We start from the raw sequence: 19,316 nt of genomic DNA, 5'->3' as shown, positions 1-19,316 counted from the left end.
CGACAGCCTCACTGAACAGTGTTTTTGCACCAGCACTGCAAGAATATCTGCTCTGCTGCTTCTTCTCTTGTGTTTGAACTCCATTGTACTCCTTTTGTTCTTCTATGCTGCGTGTAGTTTTAAATCAAACTCCAGACCCCCAAGCTCTCTGTACAGTCTCCAATGTTGCTGTAATACAAACAGAAACTGGTCAACCATTTCGATTTGTTCTCGCGTTAGCCGTATAATGGAAAGCGCTTCCAAACACACACTGCTTTCCCCCTCCAAATCAGTCTTACAATCGATACTGTCCTACTTTCAATTAAAATACCACCACGACAGATACATCTATATGGTGCTCAGAATCTCACAACAGAAAACCCATTACTTTGAATACAAAAGCTGGCCAAAATGATTGAATTCCTGAGGCAACAGAAACGATACTGGTGATTTTATTCAGCACGTGTCCAATACGATTTTCCATTCGGAATCCACATTTTTTAATGCTTTTCTATACCATTCTTAACATTACCTTCAGCTTTTATGGAGTACCTTAGAAAGTTGGTTTTTTCAATCTGTTTACCAGAAAACTTAAATTTTAATGATTAAATAATAGGACATTTATATACATCAGTGGGTTTTCTCAGATACTGGGCTCTAAGTACATACAATGTCTATTGAGTAAAAATAAAAAAGAAAAATTCCAGTCATGCAGATCATCTTACAAACCATGTTCCATTTGACTTGAAAATTTTTACTCTGTTACTGGCATATCATTTCAAAATTAAACAAATAAAATTTTAAGTTTGCTTTGTCCATTTCCACTCATTTGTTTTGCTGTTTTGAAGAACTGACAGGCCACATGCTACTGCAGAAGGTACCACCAGGGTAATCATTTTTCTGCTACCACTAACCAACCCCTCTGAGCTCTGATGTGGACATGTTTTAAAAAACCACCTAACCTTCAGCTAACTGCACTGGTTTATTTCTGAACAGCACATCACAATATCAGCACAGAGAGCACATTGTAACCGGTTGGGTGATTCCACTTAATAATTTTTCAACACTAGGACCTTTCAGCATTTTAATTCTGGTCTCATTTATGAATTAAAGGTCATATATAGAGCACAAATGAGGTCTAAATTTAGTCACAGCAGACCACAGTTCCACATAAAGACAAATCTTCAAGTTATGTTGACCTGCTAGGAGACAAAGATAAACAGCACAGCAAACATGTACCTGCAATGCACTGCTTCCCTATTAAATATTAACTGTTTCATTTACATTTAAATGAACTGAGCAGTAATGGATAGACTTTCCAGTACTGCTGTTTGGTGCTGCTGTCATGGAAAGAAGCTGAAGACAATGTGGGCTGTATGGGGGCAAATGACGCAATCTCAGCATCCGCTCAAGTGACTTCAATGATGACCATTCTCCAGTCTTGAAATATAATCCTGAACAGCATTTTTTTTCTCTCCCTCTGTAAACACATCTGTTCATAAATAACTTAGATGTCTCCTTGACATTCATGGTATGTAACTGAAGCTGAAGTAGAAAAGGATGGGCGGTGTACAGCACTGAGGAGATGTCACAGTACTTTTATTCAGCATTTTTGTCAAGTGCAGGTTGCTAACATCAGCCATCAGAGACGGGCGGGGTGACCCACCCATATTTTTCATGGGTCTTCACCAAACTCTTAAATGTTGCTTCAGCTTCCTTTCGACTGAATGACTTTTTTGATTTGCCAGCTTTTCTGCAGATACGGCCCTGCGCCAAACACAAAAAGAAAACCTTCATTAAAGATGTGGACACGCATCTGGAAACCACAGCTTAACTTTTCAACTCATCAGGACGAGAGGCATTCATTTAAAGGTTCCAGCAAGCATAGTTCCCAAACCTGAGCAGACAAATGCATTATCAGAGATGATTTAAAATGATATTCAGTGAACGGGTAAGAAGGTGGGGGAAAAAAAAAAGAAAAAAAAAAAAAGAAAGAAGGCATCTGCGGGGCTGTTCCTTCGCAGTGAGCCCTTGTGCTGGCACGCTGCCCCGCTTGCAGCAACCCGCGGCTGCTGCTGCGGCCGTGCCTCGGGCTCGCTTCCCTCTCAGCTGCTCCCGGACACCCCCGGCATTCCATGCTTGGCTGAGGCCCCTCATGCCCACCCCTCCTGCCCTGCCGGGGGCTGGCAGACAGCGACTGCCCGGGCACGGCTGCGCTCAGGGCTGCCCGCGCCTCACCCCCGCTGCCAGCGCGCAGGGACACCAAAAATGACATCCATCCCGTGGGACACACTCCGTCCTTCTTCCTGCGACCTACTCGTGAGAAGCGAACAGCTCTGCCCCTTCTAAAAGGAGTGCCTAAAACCAACTTGCTTCCATCTTAAATCGAAAGTTCTAATTTGTTTATTACCCCTTCATGCCGAGTTTGATAATTAATGACAATATACCTATTTGCATATACTGCATTTTTATTACCCTGCTGTTATTATAATATTATATTACCTCTAAGTGCACAGCTGTATGAAAATTCAAATCCTTGTTTGGCAGTAGAGACTTTTACTGAGTTATCAATATCTTACCTTATTTTTCACATTGGTCTGTGTCAATTACCAACCAACAGAGATAAAAGAAAGAATTACAGCTGCAGATTAATACCACTCTACAACAATGAATACCTTTAAACAAAATCATTAAAATAAAATAAATACCTTTACAGTATTTATGCCTACTGGATTCATTACAAAATAGAAGTTTATTAAAGTCACTAGTCTACTAATTTTAGTAATTGTTTGATAGATTGTACTAAATGCCTTTTTAACATTGAATTGTATTTGATGAGCAGATACCGTATTAGTGTTACAATTATTAAGAACCAACTTAGTATGTTCTCATTTTTTTATGTTCTTTAGCTCAAAAATCATATTTTGCTTTCCTGATTTTACTGTCAATTTGGAATTTAAACCAAAAATTGGCATTTGCAATAGCATGCAACAAATACTGAGAAAATAAATCATGTATATGGAGGGAAGAAAAGGGAGGAAATGGGGAAAAAGAAAGCAAAATCTGTCCTTGGAGTATCAAATTTACAGACTAAAATGAGTAAGATTAGTCTGCAGTGTGGACAAACAATTTCTTTCTAGAAAGCTGTCACAATATTGCAGAGGTTCTTTTGTGTTCAGCACTGCTCTTGTTACAGTAAAACCATGGACACATGAAAGAAAACGCTGTTTCCTACTCCTGTTTAACAAATAATTTTTTGGCGCAGTTTGAGTGGTCTCTCACAGCATACCTTAACCAAAGATTACAAATACCCTCCAATTCCTACCTCGATTTACTCACAGTCAATTTATACACATTTGTTTTTCCCCAAAACATCTGCTTTACCTGTCAATGCTTTTCTTTGCCTTTCTCCCTAGCTGCCATTTACAGACTGGAAATCTATTTCCTCTTTAAACTCCCTTGATAGACCAAACAGCAAGACACCTTCTACATCTCCACACAAATTCAGCAATTAATACGTACTAAATAAGGATGATCTGAATGGTTCTCAGTTGAGTCTCGATCATAAATTTTCTTAGAAAATACTCATTTTTAGTTGTGACAGATGAAATAATTAAATAACATATTTTAAAAATCTTATTCCATAATTATAATACATAATTATATCATATATAATTATCAATCATAATTTTTCTGCAGGAGAATTTTTGTTGTTACAAAACATTTTGCAATTTCTTCCTAATCTGAGCTTTTGTTGGAAGCACACTCAGAGAAACATAGGAAAAGAAAAAAAAAAAGTGCAACAGAAGATTAAATCAGCAAAGAAAATGCTGTCCTCAAAATCTCACCATTGAAATACTTTTGAAAGTAAATATAAACTTACTCTGCTTCCTAATTTCTGGATTAGATCCATTTGTCATCTCCTGTGTTTTGCACATTATTTCTTATCCTTTAAGTCTTTGACACTTTCTGAATTATATGCATAGCATCTAGGACAGTATGATTCACATCTCACCTAGCTTTTACAAAATAATACTAAGTTGTACCTAAAAGTAGGACTTTTGCATTGTGAACAGCTCATGTTTGGTTTCGACTCTGCACAGCTTTCAAAGCAGGAATGTAAGAATTCTCTGGTGTCATAATGATGCGGTAAGGATCATCACATCATGTAAAATGTTACTGGAGCCATATCAGATGAAAGGAACCTAATTTCACGAGTTTATTCTGAAACTTTTCAGTTATTAATGCAACAGATCATTAAATCCACTTCCACTCTGGTACCATATACAGGTTGTATGTGAACTGCACCATCAAAGGCCAGCTAATTCTACCCTACTGCAGTCCATGTATTTCTATGCTTATACAGGAACTATGGCTGGCATGGTCAGCACTGTCTCTTATTAACCAACTTCCTGTCAGCTGTTTATAATTTGGATAAAATTTAACCTCCTAGACTGAAAGTTACTCTATTTGCTGCCTCAAGTAAACCTGGGGTAAAAAGAAAGAAGGCTGGAATTTCAGCTGACCAACTTCAGATGTTTTCAAGCCTATACTTGGGTGGTATCTACTGTCTTACTGATTTTTAGTTTTTTGCAATTCTCAAAAAATTCTTCCCAAATTTAAGTAAAAATGTCATTTTGGATGCAATTATAGAAGAAAGTGTCAAATATTTTACCAGGCACCGCTACCAGCCCTGACTACAGTTTATTTTCAGCCTGCTACTTAAACATGCAGTCATTTTAACTCTGGACTGTGAGCTGCTGCATTCTGTAAACACGGCAGTGATGGTAAATACAGTACGTAAATATGTGCTGTCCACAGCTCTGTTGGGCACAACTGCATTTTGACCAATCCCCAAACCACATGTGTCACTACTGCTGGGGTAAGGAATACAGATCATTTGCATGGCCAACTTTTTGATGCATCCAGCACCACATCAAGGAAAGATATCAAACTGGTATCTGAACAAGATCAAAACATTCCACAAGAGGTTAAACAAAACAGCAAAAACCCAAGAAAGCCTTTAATAAAGATATCACTGTCGACTTCAGCTCTGAGAAGTTGCACCAGGAGATTATTTAAATACTTGCAATACTTTCAGACACTCGCAGAGTGCCTTTCATAAAGGGATAACTGAAAACCTAATTAAAGAGTTGGAGAGAACGTTTCAGATTTTACCATCTGCTGTGACTTCATGTACTTATCAAGATATAATTTTAACAAGCTAGAAACATATGAAAGGTGAAAGCAATGCCACAGCACCCAACTGGTTTTTATGCAGCCGCGCTGAAACGCAGGGGTACGTGTGCTGCGCTCAGCCTCCTCCCTCGCTCGTGCTCCTGCTGTGGCCAGCCTGCATGGCACAGCGAGCAATCGCATGCCACTCATCCAGGCTTTGCCCAAACTAATGAGCCTGCACAAACAGCTGATAAGCATCCAGTCTATAACCCTGATAATGGCGGGCAGAAAGACCTCCTGGAACACGATCTGCTGTGGGCAGCCCTCTCAGGACCCCAGCCGTATCGAGGGACCAACCACTCCCTCCTGCTATGTTCAGCAAATAACTCAAGGTGAATCTCATGATTTGTCCCCCTGTCCTGGTTCCAGATGTAATAGAGTTCATTTTCTTTCTAGTAGAAGTGGTGGTTTGAATTCAGCATGAGAATGATATTCATAACACCCCTATGTTTTAGTTGATGCTGAGCAATGCTCACACTAAGCCAAGGATTTTTCACAGTGCCTTGTGCTCTACCAGTGTGCAGGCACACAAGAAGCCAAGAGAGAATATGGCCAGGACAGCTGAACTGAACGGGCCAAAGGGATGTTTCACATCATAGAACATCATGCCCAGGACATTAACTAGGGAGAGTTGGCTGGGAGAGGCCAATCACTGCTTGGGGATGGGGCTGGGCATCTGTCAGTGGGTGGTGAGTAATGGTATTGTGCATCACTTGGTTTTCTTGTGGTTTTTTTTTTTTTTTTGTCTGTCTTTAATTACAATTGGGGTTTTTGTTATTATTATTAGTATTCTATTTTACTTAGTTTCAATTATCAAACTCCTTATCTCAACCCACAAGTTTTTACTCATTTTTTCTGATTCTCCTCCCCAGCCAGCCAGGGGATGAGGTGAAGGAGTGACTGTGCAGTATTTGGTTGGCAGCTGAGATTAAAACATGACACATTCACATCTGTGGACCTCTGTGGGCAAATCTGGCAGCTTCTCTACTTCCAAGTGATGCCACAGTAGTCTCTGTGAACACATCTCCCCTTCATAATGCTCTGTGACACTGAAGCATATCCTCAAAAATATCCAACTCAACAACTATTAGCTCTTTAAAATCTGGTAGTCCAGCTCTTAAAAAGGTAGTCCAAAGACAGAGTTATGTCCTGTACAGAAACAAAATATAAAGCCTGAAACTCTTGAGCCCACTATGACCATATATTTACCCACAGCTGGCCTATGGTGTCATGACAATCAGGTCTTGCCATTTCTTCTGGTCCTTACTGAGTCAGGACAGCCTCAAGAGGATTTCTCTGGCAAAGAGAGTTCCCTCTCTTGTCAAATAAATGATAGTAGCTCCCAGATCCAAACCCAATGACTTTAAGACAGTACCAGGTATGCTTCTGTGGGTGTCCTGTTGGCACTCCCTAGAAGGACAGGGCTATGTTACAGAGGCCAACCTTCCACAGGATCATACAATCACCAAAAGTATGGCTGAAAGGGACCTGTGGTGGTCTCCAAGTCCAGCTTAGATACTTGGAGATGAACTGCCAACACAGATCACTGTGGCACTGCACAGCCAGGTCCTGAACCCTTCAAGGTTGTGCTCAGTCCACTTCTGATGCTACTCCCTGCTTTATTAGGTTCCAAATTTTCAGAGCTTTAATGTACACAGCCATGAGCCCTTACAGGGCTGATGTTATTGTGGAAACAATGTAAGCTGCTGTGCTGTGGATCTCTGAGGTGTCACAGCAAACCTTCAGCCACATCCAGGCGTTTTACCTGGACCAGCTAACAAAAGCTGTGTAAATTTCCAGTAGTGCACAGCTAAGAGACTTAGAAGCAGGCAAACCTTCGTGTTGTTAGCACAGCTCTTAATGCAATCTCCTCAGCCCTGTGTACTTTCATTTGTCCTGGCAATGCAAATAACTCCAGGTTGGTCTCCCAAGGGCAAATCGCACAAGCCTTCTATACGTGGGGCTAACCTTGGCCCATCATGTAAGCCAGCGTAAGGACACATGGATGGCTGCAGTTTCCTTTTCTGTCTCCATCCCTTAACAGATCTCTACAGCAGGCTCTGCTGACCCAACCCTAGGTAAATGTCAGGAGACGGAAAACAAGCAGAGAGAGAGAAGCACACAAAAGACTGCAGAGAGTCACTATGCCAGACACAGCATCTATGGCGATCCCTCCATGGACAGGAAGATGATCCACAACGATATGCCTATTTTCCAAGTCTGTTGTGCCAGGTTTCTCCATGTATGACACAAAATTCATGAATTTCCTAAACACTGAATCATGCTATGAGTTTCCGGTATGTAACATGTTCCATAATGTGCCAGTGACTAACGCCTTTGGGCCCCAACTATTCTATGCAAACGTACTCAAACATTTTCTGATAAGGAACAGAGGCACTCAGTGCTTAAGCCTCAACCAGCCTCATCCTAGAATATTTAAACAAGCTTTCAGAAGAAAATATTTCCACTGGCTTTAGAGACACATTCAAAAGCAGAGCGATGCTGAAGTGAGTACTGTCATGCTCTCAGTGCAGTGATTGCAATGTGTCACAACATCGCTGTTAAAACGCAATATACACAGTCTCTCCCCCCAATTACACAGTTTATAATTTTTTTCCTTCATGTACTGATGAGGCACAGTTAATCATGTCTCAAAAACTGCACACAATTTATATTGCACTGTATATGATTATTAGCTACAGCTAAAATAAAGCGGTATAGAAAGTGATACAGACAAATACTTATAATGCTGTTGCATAAGTGAATTAAAACATGGAGGTTTTCCTGCAAATGTGTAATTTCCAAAGCAGTACTTCCATGCCTTTTTTGGTCTCCTTTTTAAGAATTATCCATAAGAGAAGTGAAAACATAGCAAGTTCTAACTTTAAAGCATCCTATAAATTGTGCCTTCTGGGAGCATAACTGTTCTTTGTCCAGGAAAAAGAAATCTGAGTTGCAGCTGAGTAATTATTCATGCTCATTTGTCTGTGCCAGTAGCCTGGTGCCAGTAGCTCTTAATCGATACAAACGCTTACAGCCCCAATCTCTGTCTGACAGCTACAGAGCACTCACTGCTCTCCCTCGCCTTTCCCTAAGAGAGCACCGAGCTGGCAGTGTGATTTCAGCACAGATGAGGGTTAAGAAACTCCCTCCCTGCATTTTCTCGGTAGGACAAACTCTGTGCTGGCAAAATAATAAGAAAATTTGGGTGGCTGGCTACATTATTGGTGACTCAAGCGTCTCCAGGGCTGAAAGTATGACAACATGGTGGGCTTCTGTCAAAAGAGACAGTCCCTGTTCCCTGCCATCAGAAGGGCACTTACTAGTCTACGTGACAGAGAGATGTTTTCTCTGCTATGTATTCTCAGTCTTTTGCTGAGCTCCCTGGAGCACCCCTCTGTGGAATCAGGCACTAGCAGAGTTCCTGAGGGCCAGTTCAGGTGAAAAGGCTGGGAACATGACAGCAACTCTGCATAAGCTCACAGGTCCTCCACATCAGGAACCTGAAGCTACCCAAGTCAAACATAGTCACGGGTGTGAACCCAACCAAAGCAAAGCCAACCCAACCATCCTTTGTGACAGGCTGTAAAAACAAAGGCACCACAACAATGCCTATCTTCACATTCCCCTAAGTTTTACAATGCTAAAACAAAAAAAATAAGAACAAAACAGTAGTAAAAAGCAGGTTGCATCTGGGAACATCTAATCGAGTTAAACCCAAACTTAGTAAGATCAGAGTCACAAGTGGATGTGCTTTTCTACTGCTATTTATATGAATGTGCCAATCTCTTGACTGCAGTATGTTTCATACTGATGCACATGGACATCTACTGAGAGAGCCCTCTCAGTGCTTCAAGCACATATCCTCAAATAACCTTTGGGTCATTTATAAATTTGTCTGTACTTTACGTGTGGGAAAGAGGAATATGGTGAAGCTATATGACTTGCCCATGACTGCACCTGAAGTCAGTGGCAAAACCTGGAAGCTAAACTCTGATCCCCTTTTCTCAGGCTAAGTGCTCCAACCTCCTCCCACAAATAATTATAGAACACTTCGATGCCAGGTATATTTTAATGGAAATAATACTGTCAAATTTACAGAAAATCTAATATTTATAAAAATTCATAGAAAATTTGAAAAACTAATTTCAATTTCTTATCTTTCGCGATGCTTTGGTTTTTTCATGGACATGTATTATGGAAACAACTCCTTCTCACTGCAGCTGGGGGCTTGTTACCATTTGTAGCACAAGCCTAGAAACACGAGAAATACCAAGTCATTCCACAGCTCATAAAGCCTGACTATGACAAGCATCTGAGCTCCGGGCCATTTAATAACACAGGCTTATGTCTTCCTTCCTTGGGTTTATTTTCACTCATGCAGGTTTGGGATTATAACTGACTTGTAACTCTATCAAGGAGTCACTGCAGTAGTTCCATGGGTTTTGGAGTGCCTGTGTAGCAAAGGATTAAATCAACGAGAATCATCAATTTAAACAAGAAAATGCACAAGATCATGAAGCAGATAAAAAGACATTTTCAAAGGACAGACTCTGCACATGTATGAGCCAGGCACGCATCTGCCACGCGTGGCTGGGGACAGACATGCCTGATGTATCCTTCCTCAGTGTGACTTTTAACGGGAATGGGGCAAATCAGACCGGCACCTTGATCCTGTTTCAGAAGAGGAATCACCTGAACATCTGTAGTTTGGTGCCTACTTACCTGTTCTGTGCACAGCGCTAAAGACTACAAATTCACTTTCATCAAAGCACACCTACGCTTCTCCCTAGCTCAGGTACTTTCCATTCCCAGTGCAGTGCTCATTTCACTGTGAGCCGGGTTAGGTAACAGTATCACATCCTTCCTGTAAAGCTTGTCCTGAGACTTCCAGGATCTACTCAAGTTACTGCAGTTTCCAGATGGAGTTAAAGGCCAACGTGTAATGCTCAGCAGCATCCAGAAATGATCTGTGGAGTACAACACAGACCAGACCTCATACTTTCAAAAAATACAGTGACATCCAAGAGAAACCTGCTATTCCATTTACAAGTGCAACAACTGGATCCTGTGCATCTTACAGTTAAGACACATTTTGAGCCATTCAGCCAGCATAACTGCCATAGCATGTGAGGTTCTCCCTGTTTAACTGCAGAGGAACTGCACCCAGCAATCCTCCCACCGCCCATCTCCCTTTGCACTGAATGTCAGCATTACCTTTTTTGGCATTCACAAGAGAAAACTGGAAACTGCATGTGAAGGACTGAATACGTCAAGGAAAAGAAGAGCCCTTCACTGACTCTCATCAGCCCAAAGGAGCTGAGATGGGAAAAAGAAACGCAGTAAATATTATGTTACTTAACCACCGTCCCACTTTGTGAGAGCAGATGCCCACAGGGGGACATGCCACAGATCATGCCTGGCAATCAAACTCCCAGGATATGAGGAGCTGAATTACTGTGGAGTTACAAATCTTCAATCTGGAAGTATCCAGTCATGCGTGGAAATCCCTGGGCATTGTGTGGATGCTAGGAAAGCTGCATATTTTCAAGCCTAGCCTGTAAAAGGAAGAGTAAATCTTCCTCACAATAGAAAGTGGGTTATTTAGGTTACTCCTTCAGGACATCACCCTTCATGATGTCTGCACGGCTTTCTGCATGTGAAAAAATACAATTTTCAATGAATTATCTAACAAAGCACCCCAATGCTACATGGTTCTCTCTGCCTGAACACTCACACTAAAGAAAATGAACACTTCTTATATAATTCAGGGAAGAAGAATCTTGCTCTTTTCAGCAAATTCAATTTTGTCACAAAATCCAAAGCCACAATTCTTTCAAAGTTTTATTTAGGAGATCAGCGAAGTATTGCCAAGAAGAGTAAAAGCGTGTTTTAAAGTTAGTATTTGGCTTAATTCAGGGATTTCATTTATTTGATAACTATTTTAACAGTAATAGGGATAGTTGAAAGTATTTTAAAATTTTCATTTTTATGCTTTGAAGGAGAAAAATGGAGATCATGTTCCCTCTGCTTTTTAAAAGAATTAAACCAACCTCCTATTTCAATGAGTTGGAATCCCTGTGTCTTCATTCCTCTCAGTGGAATATTTGCATAATAATAGTGGATGGTCAGAACATCAATATACCAGAGTACACATTAACAATTATTTTTTCCAGCCCGTTTATCAGGCCCAGCATCTCAATACATACGCTCCCACTTAAACTTCAGCTTCCAATCCTACATTTCTCAATTGATTTTTGATTTTTGATTTTTGACAGATCAAAAGATCTGATTTTCCTCTGTAGACAATATTCTGTTATCTCTTTGGCTCAGCATTTATACCTATCATGGGAAACAAGTCCCCTAACACAGTCTTGGTCTCCTCTGTCATCCTTGTATATGAGTCAATGTTTTTCACCCATGGACCTAAAGCAACATTTCCCCTCTTGAGGATAACCATCACCACTTTCTCAGGCAACTAATCAAAAGCAAAAAGTAAAGCAATTCAATTTTTTAAGGTCCTAATAGGACACAATGGCTCCAAATAATTCAGAGACCACTCTGCTCTTCGTACATTTCTGCAGCCTTTCAGATTAGCTAATTTATTCATGGCTACACTGCTCAAACCCAGCATCTGGAGTATGAAAACCCATGGACCTGCAATTAATTTCTGCAATACATATTTGAAAGACCTGGAGTCTGCTGACCTCCTGGACACCGTGCAAGTCCCATCTGCTATCACAATTTTGTTTGGAAGGATGAAGAGGGAGTAATTTAGACTATGATTAACAGCTACCTTCTCTAGCTGTTTGCCATAAAAAAGCCCATTTCTGCTGTTTCAATCTGATAAAACTCATCTTTAAAATCTTTAAAATGGAGAGATAAATCCATTCAATAGTCATACAGGGCACATAGCATTTGAAGCAAACAAAGAGGGTTTCACTGTGGTATTTCTAATGTTACAATGTGAGGGATCAAAGACACCAACAACTTTTATTTGAATTCAGGAACTTTTCTGATACAAAAGTAAAGCTTAACTGTAAACTGTCTTTTGATTTTTATTTAAATAATTATACAGAAGCCCACAACAGCAACAATACTCAGAATTAGGGGTACCCTGTTCCTACTGTAATATGTCCTAGCAAAATTTCTATGTTTTTTCTATTCCCTGCAAGAAACCTGGAAAAATTTTTATGCTCCTCCAATTCACTGAAAGAACAAGGGAGTACTTCCCTCAAAATGAGGACCTTTTTTCATGACAATCTGCAGAGCTGACAGTTACCTGACAGCTGCCTAGTCTGACAGTCCAGTCCCCAGCCTCCATGGACAGAACAAGGGACTTGTAAAAAAGAGGACAAGGCATCTACTGGTCAGCACTACTGCAAGCTTACATCTGAAGTCCCCAGGGCATCAGATGCAGCTCTGTTTGTTGTTCTCAAAAAAAGAAAAAAACCAAAACCTTGATGAATTACTTGGACACTGGTGTATATAGCTTTGTCCTCTTTTAAACGTCCATCAAACCATTCTGTCCAGTGAGAAACAACATATCTATTAGAAGACACAAAACCCTCTCTTAGTTTTGGACAAAGTCCGCCCCTTTTCCTTTGGGACCACATCATCTACCATGTTTTCAAAGGAGAGAGATTATTCCTCCCTGAAACATGGGCACTGGTCTCATCTGTGTGCATTATCACTCAAGGAGAGCCATGATGAACGTCCTGCTGTGACACCCCTCTCCTACAACCAGTACCATTCCTCCTTCCTTCTTTCCTTCAATTATTGATATTATTATGACAATGACACCATTATCTGGAAGTGGAGAGCAACTGACTAATTTTTAAACCTCTCTCTGAAATGATCAATAAATCATTTTAAAGGGCTAAGAAGGAGTAATGCTCCATGGACCATCTCAATGGCCTGGACAGACACAGAGAGACAGGCAAGGGAAGTTCTGCCTAGACAGACATGTCGAACAGTTGCCTCCAGGACGATAAACAACTGGTATTTAAATTATTTCATTAGCATCACCCCACCTTCCTGGCTGGCACCCCAGCTCCCTGGCTGCTCACGGCAACTGTTTCGCTGGTTCAGCAGGGTCAAGCTCTTGCCTGTGATGACAGGAGCCAGCGAGCAGCTGACTGTGCAAGAAGCAAGTACAAAGTCATCCCTTTAAAGGCAAAGCTACAGTTGAGTTAAGGACAACACCAAGTTTTTTAAAATAGGATTCTGGATCCCAGACAGATAAACAATCTTTGGCCTTTGATGTACTGAGAATTCCCCTCAAGATACTGACTAGAGCTGTGTGAATAATTGATTTTCTCAGCTGAATAGCTGAAGCAACCAACCAAACAAACCCCAACTTGTTTGTTAATTAACATTTTTTCCTTGAAAACTGAGGGGAAAAAAAAGTTAAATTTGGGGCTGTTGAATTGTTATATTCAAACAAAAGTAATTTCTCTTCCATTTTGAACATTTTTATTTACAGACAAAAAAAAAATCTAAAAATACAATGCTAGATGCATGATGGGAAGCTAGAGTGTGAATCCCATAAGGTAGGGCATCTCTCAAGCAAGGTCACCTGAGGCGTATGGTTCCTGATTGGTGAAATCGAGAGAAACAGTGACCCTGCTTTAAAATCCAAGCCCTGGGAGGCATGCTCAGGTCTGGGAACTTGGACACAGGTTTCACCATTTAAAAGTGCAATGCTGAAAAGTAACAGAAAAGTGCTAACTCTTAATTTCTCTGTTGCACATTTAAGCTTCTGTACAGACACAACTCCTGAGTGACATCCCATGAGATGTCAGAATGACTTATCTCAATTTCTCTTCTACTCTGCTAAAAGGTCTGTGAAATCCATGAAAAAACTTTTGAGTTTGTCAAGAATCTTAACTGAGAATGTATTTTCAATGTTAATTTTATCTGCTTTTGGATTGCTTTGTCAAAAAAACAAAAGGTCATACATGCTCACAGCCACTACTAGCTCTACCAGGAGACCAAGAAGTGCTGTTTCTCCTCGAAGAACCAGCAGAGAATGACAGTGCCACAGCTAGCTCAGCAAAATGGGACTGACAAGAAATGTCCAACAAAATGAGCCACCTTGGTTCGATCCCCTGAACTGCCCCAAGGAGGAAGGTGTGCCAACAGAACACTCAGCCCTGCCAACTCACACTGGCACCCGTGCCAGCCAGGCACACTCTTGAATGTGTCACAGGCTGGAGTATTCATGGTGATTTCATGCTAAACCACTGCTGGGGACCAGTGACATTTCTCTGGAAGGTCCCTTTGACTCACTGGTGGCAGCAGTGCCCCATCTCCCCCTGAGCCCAATGGCTGCTGCCATTTGCTCAGGCAGACTCATTGTGAGGCGATGGAGAATGGCCCTCACTCTTCCAGCCTTGCTGATGAACTGCATCTTGAATATTTCATGTTATTGCAGGCTGCTTACAGAAATTACACAATTAACCTGGTGACAGCCATGGCTATTTGTTCAGGATGGCTCCTGCAGGCACCAAGACTGCCCACGGCACGGCAGGAGTCACCCAAACCCGGCCACACAGCGCTGGGGAATGCAGCACCTCAGCCCTCGATGCTCCGTCGGCTCCATTTTTATGTTTAAAAACTAACTGGTCTAAAGTGGATCACCTGTAAAATGGAACAGGGATAGGGCAGCGCCAGTCGTATTTTGAGCCCTATTATGCAATGGAGTGCGGATTACATAACGAGGGGAGTGCAATTACAGAAACGTGGCTCCCATGACACAGAGCCCAGCTACGGTGACAGGCCGGCAAACCCATCACAGGCGAGATCTCTCTAACCCAGAAAATAAACATATTGGCCAGACCGTCTAATAACCTTTCCACTTGGATTGAACAATCTGAGAGGTTGACACGTGCCATGTTATATCAATTTAACTACTAAGTTACTGTCAGCAGTTTATTTCTGCCTTTTTTTTTTTTTTTAATCCAGTTCTCTCTTTGTCATAATTAACTTTGCAAACTTCTGGAAGAATGTTATTGAAACTCTTGCTTTTTAAATGTGTTTATTAATGATGCACACATAAACATCCTCTGATAATCAAAAACTGCTACTTCTTTCTGGAAATCTCATAAGTGGCTCAGGGAAGAAAATTGTCAGATTATGTAGCTCAGAATTTATTACTAACAAAACAATTCAGTGCTTCTCTTCACTGAGCCATTTTATGATCCCAGTAAATATTCACTGAACCCCTTTAACATTCAACACTGCAGAAAGAGGCTGAATTGTTACAAAATGAGTGAATTTAGAATTATCCTGAATTTTTGTAACAAATAAAAAGAACCTCTCTAAAAAGTGACGGGTTAACAAACAGTGTAATACAATAAGAGCAGCTACAGAACTTCAAGGTATCTCATCCTCTGTGTTAATTAAAACTTTCTTTTTTTTCTTGGTAGATTTTTTTTATATCCCAAGGTGACCTAGGAAACTTGACCTATTGAAATGAAGTGCAGAGAAAAATACTGTCTGATTTTAAAAAAAGGAGCAGTAGGCTCAAATCAAATAGGTTAAAGGGAGGACAAGCCACTTACAAGAGAGCCTGTTGAAAACTCAAAATTAATTTCAGTCTTAAGAAGAAACAAGCCTTTACTTCTGCTCAGGCAAGCAATTCCACAGAAGCAACAGGAGTAACCTCATTTTCAAGCAAATACAAAATAGGTTATTATTTACTCTTTCCCCACCTCCTTGCCAAGATAGAAATTTAAGAAGTTACTTAGTTATTTACTGATAACACGGAGCTGTGCATGTCCCCCGAGTTCAAGGGCATTCACGAACAGGAAAACCACCCTGTCACAGCCATGTGTGCACTGCCCACTATAATACAAAGGGTAATATAAGGCATAAAGAGCTACTGCCAACCAGCACTATTTGCCCATTTATTAAAAACTGCTTATGATATATTTCTTTTCTACGGATATTCTGCAGGAGAAAAAGGAAAAAAAAAAAAAACAGCATAAAATGCACCGTTTCAGGTCAAACTAGATCCTCTGCCGGGAGAACCGATCACCTCCTTTGAAGAGGAGAGTTGGCAGGAACCGTCTGGCTGCTGCAGTACCTAGCCCAAATTACTTGTTCCTTTCGGGCCGGACGATTTGAAACCTGTACAAGTTTGCCAGCAGCTCGGGCAGCGACTCCCGGCGTGACCCCGCGGCACACCTCAGGGCAGTGTGGCAAGCCCCAAAGCCGGGCTCGCCCCTCGTCCCCGGAGGGATGCTATGCGGGACAGCGCAGACAAAGACCTGGGGGCAGCAGCTCCAGCGTCGCGCCCTCCGCCAGCGGCAGCACTGCATGCAAGGGACCAGCGAGTATGGCCGACTGCTTGGTGAAGGGCAAGAGGCACCAATCCCAAACCCCACTGGAGCCCGGAGAGCCCCCTTTTGCTGTGGGGCGAAGGAGGTGCCCATCGGGGGTAACGAGCACGATATCTTGGTGTGCCACAGGCGGCAGAGCCAAGCACAGGGACAAAAGCTGGGCGGGAGGACACGATGGATGCATGTGCTCCTCGTCCCTCTAAGCCGCTCCGCACCTCTGCCGCACCTACCGGAGAAGGGACCCCGGAGCCAAACTCTTGTGTCCCTGCCTTCGCCCCACCGGTGACACCAGGTACTCGGGCAGGACCGGGCCTGGGGGCGGACAGCCGCAGGCCGTCCGCCTTTGGGGTTCCCACCCGAGCACCGCTCAGACCCGCATCCCGAGCGATGGGTGCGTGTGCTCCTCCGCGAGCAGGGAGCCCTACCTGCCCCTTGACCAGGCTGGCGGCGAACTGCCTCATGACGGCCTCCACGGTGTAGGCGCTGGACCAGCCGCGGGGGGTGAGCAGCTCCATGCAGATGGCCCCGCCATCCAGGACGTAGCCGTTCTCCAGGCGGGGGCTAAGCACCCTCATGAAGGGCGGCGAGAAGGGAAAGTTGTCGGGGAAGGTGAGGTTGAGCAGGATGTACTCCGTGTTGGTCTCCTTCATGTCCTGCCACAGCACCGAGTCCTTGTCCACCTGGTGCAGCTTCACGTTCCAGTCGAAGAGGCTCTCGTCCACCAGCTCCACCGAGATGAAGCGGTCGCTGAGCCGCGCGATGTCCTGCAGCTCCTTCATCAGCCGCCGGGTCCGCACCTGCGTGCAGTGCTGCTGCCGGCCCGCGGGCACCAGCGCCGCCGGCCCCGACCCGCATCCCGGGCCGGAGCCGGGGCCGGGCCGCTGCGCCGCCTCCTTGCCGGCGCCGGGCTCCTTGCCCACCTCCCGCGGCTTCTCCCGGCCGACTCCCGAGCGCGCCTGCTGCGGGGGCTGCTTGGCCGGCTCCGGCGCCTTCTTGTTCTTGTGGCCCCCGGGGCTGCCCTCGCTGCTGCTGCTGCTGCAGCCGCCCCCGGGGGGGCCCTGCGGCTGCGGCTTGTTGCTGCTGTTCTTCTGGTTGCCTCTGCCGCGGAGTGAGGAGCCCTGCTGGCTGCTGCTGCGGTGGTGGTGCTTGGGGTCCTCCGTGTCCCGGCTGTGCAGCCGGATCAGCCCGATTTTCCGCAGCAGAGTGGCCATGTTGTGCGCGGCTCTGCGATCCCTCCCGCCTCTGAGCACCGGTGGGGCTCTAGTGTCGTTATTATCAATTTAAAGCCCGGCTCGGCGGGTGCGCTGTTGGCGGGCTGGCGGCGAAGCGCCTCTCCGCCGGTCCGGGCGCGGAGAGGCGGCGGTGCCGCCGCGGTACCGGAGGATGTGCGGCCGCCGCTCAAACGCCTCCCCTGCCTAGAGCTGCGGCGGGCAGCATTGCCGCAGCGGGGCTGCTCCCGCGGACATCACGGCCCCACCGCCGTGGCCATGATCCCGTGAAAAGGAAAGAGGAGGGTGGTGGCGGGGGGGAAAGGTAGGAAGGCAAAAAAAAAAAAAAAAATCCCCCAGCCTCCCGCACGGGAGAGCCCCCTCCCTCCCCCCGCTCAGCGGCGGCGAAACCGCCTGCGCTGCAGATGGCTTCCCCGGCACCTTCGGATCGCGCTCGGCCGAGCCAATCCCCGGCGGCTCCCGGCGGGCCGGGCCCCGCGCCGCTCCGGGCGCCTCCCCCCGAAGCAGTCGGGGGGGTCGGAGCCTGCCCGCGCAGCCCCCGCTGTGTCCGCGCCGGCCCGCGGCGCGCTCGGCCCTTTGTTCGGGGAGAGGGGCCGCCCGCCCGGGCAGCGCCGCCACAGCCCCGCCGCGCCCCCCGCGCTCCTGGCGGCACCGCCGCTGCGGGGCTCGGCGGGGCGGCGGCCGGCGGGCAGCGCGGGGACCGTCCCGTTCCGCTCCGCCCCGCGCTGCGGCAGCGGCCCCGCCGGCCGGGCGGGCCGGGGGCGGTGACGGCGGGGAGGGGCGCCGGGACGGACCCGCGGGTGCGTGGGCAGGTGTTGCACACTTACGTGTGTGTGTGTGTGCGCGTGTCGGCGCCCACACGGCCGGGAAACGACAGCGCGGCAGTTCCGCGCACGTGTGTGCACACGGACAGAACCCGCACCTAACGCAGAGACACAACAGCTCTGTGGTCATGTGTAAGGACACGATGGCATGTAAGTGCATGTGCGTGTATAGTTACACCTACCTGCCTAAACACATATAATCACATATGTAATGTCTATAAAAATCGATATAGAGACATGGTTAAAATAGTTGTAAGTGTATAACGTGTATATGTGTGTGTGTGTGTGTGTGTGTGCACATTTTGGTGTTTGTTGTATTGGGAATGATGGGACCATCTTGCTTTCTTCAGTACAGCAGATATACATATTCCATCCCACCCCTCTAGACCAAGTAGGTCTGTCCTCCTGGGACTCTGTGTAACACAGGAAGGAGCAGCTGATTCCCAAAATCTCTGTTCCCATCATCTTCTTTACCTTCAGAGACTGGAAAAGAAAAAAAATTACCAGAAATGCTTTGAATTGAGGAATAGTGAAGGCAGGGCCCAAAGTGTGATTACATGTGTTGTATGGAGGATGTAAAGCAATAAGCAGTGTGTGCACATAGCAGCATTATATTCCATAACACATTTCCCAGTGGAGGATCTGGAGGTGGATCTCCTCTTGCTCCCTGAAGACTCCATAGAGCAATGTCAGGAAATATT

General features: G+C 44.7%; 1 protein-coding gene across 1 annotated transcript; it reads right to left on the bottom strand.

The window, feature by feature from the left end:
- Positions 1 to 948: 948 nt before the first annotated feature.
- On the bottom strand, positions 949 to 18,206 carry UBE2QL1 (ubiquitin conjugating enzyme E2 QL1). Its single transcript, XM_068196322.1, has 2 exons — positions 16,988 to 18,206; positions 949 to 1,746 (listed from the first exon to the last, which is right to left on the bottom strand). The coding sequence occupies exons 1-2, from the start codon at positions 17,771 to 17,773 to the stop codon at positions 1,615 to 1,617; spliced, it is 918 nt and encodes a 305-aa protein (XP_068052423.1). The 5' UTR covers positions 17,774 to 18,206; the 3' UTR covers positions 949 to 1,614.
- Between the last annotated feature and the right edge of the window lie 1,110 nt (positions 18,207 to 19,316).

This window comes from Anomalospiza imberbis, chromosome 1 (genome assembly GCF_031753505.1).
Source record: "Anomalospiza imberbis isolate Cuckoo-Finch-1a 21T00152 chromosome 1, ASM3175350v1, whole genome shotgun sequence".
Lineage (NCBI taxonomy): Eukaryota > Metazoa > Chordata > Aves > Passeriformes > Viduidae > Anomalospiza > Anomalospiza imberbis.
Note: the sequence above shows the minus strand (reverse complement) of the source record. Positions and strands in the feature narration are given on the sequence as shown.

Excerpts from the sequence above, each read along its gene's own strand:
- UBE2QL1 (XM_068196322.1), bottom strand. The coding sequence starts at position 17,773 with ATGGCCACTCTGCTGCGGAAAATCGGGCTGATCCGGCTGCACAGCCGG. Across the intron at positions 1,747-16,987 it reads CCAGCCTGGTCAAGGGGCAG|GGCCGTATCTGCAGAAAAGC; the intron begins GTAGGGCTCCCT and ends TGTTTGGCGCAG.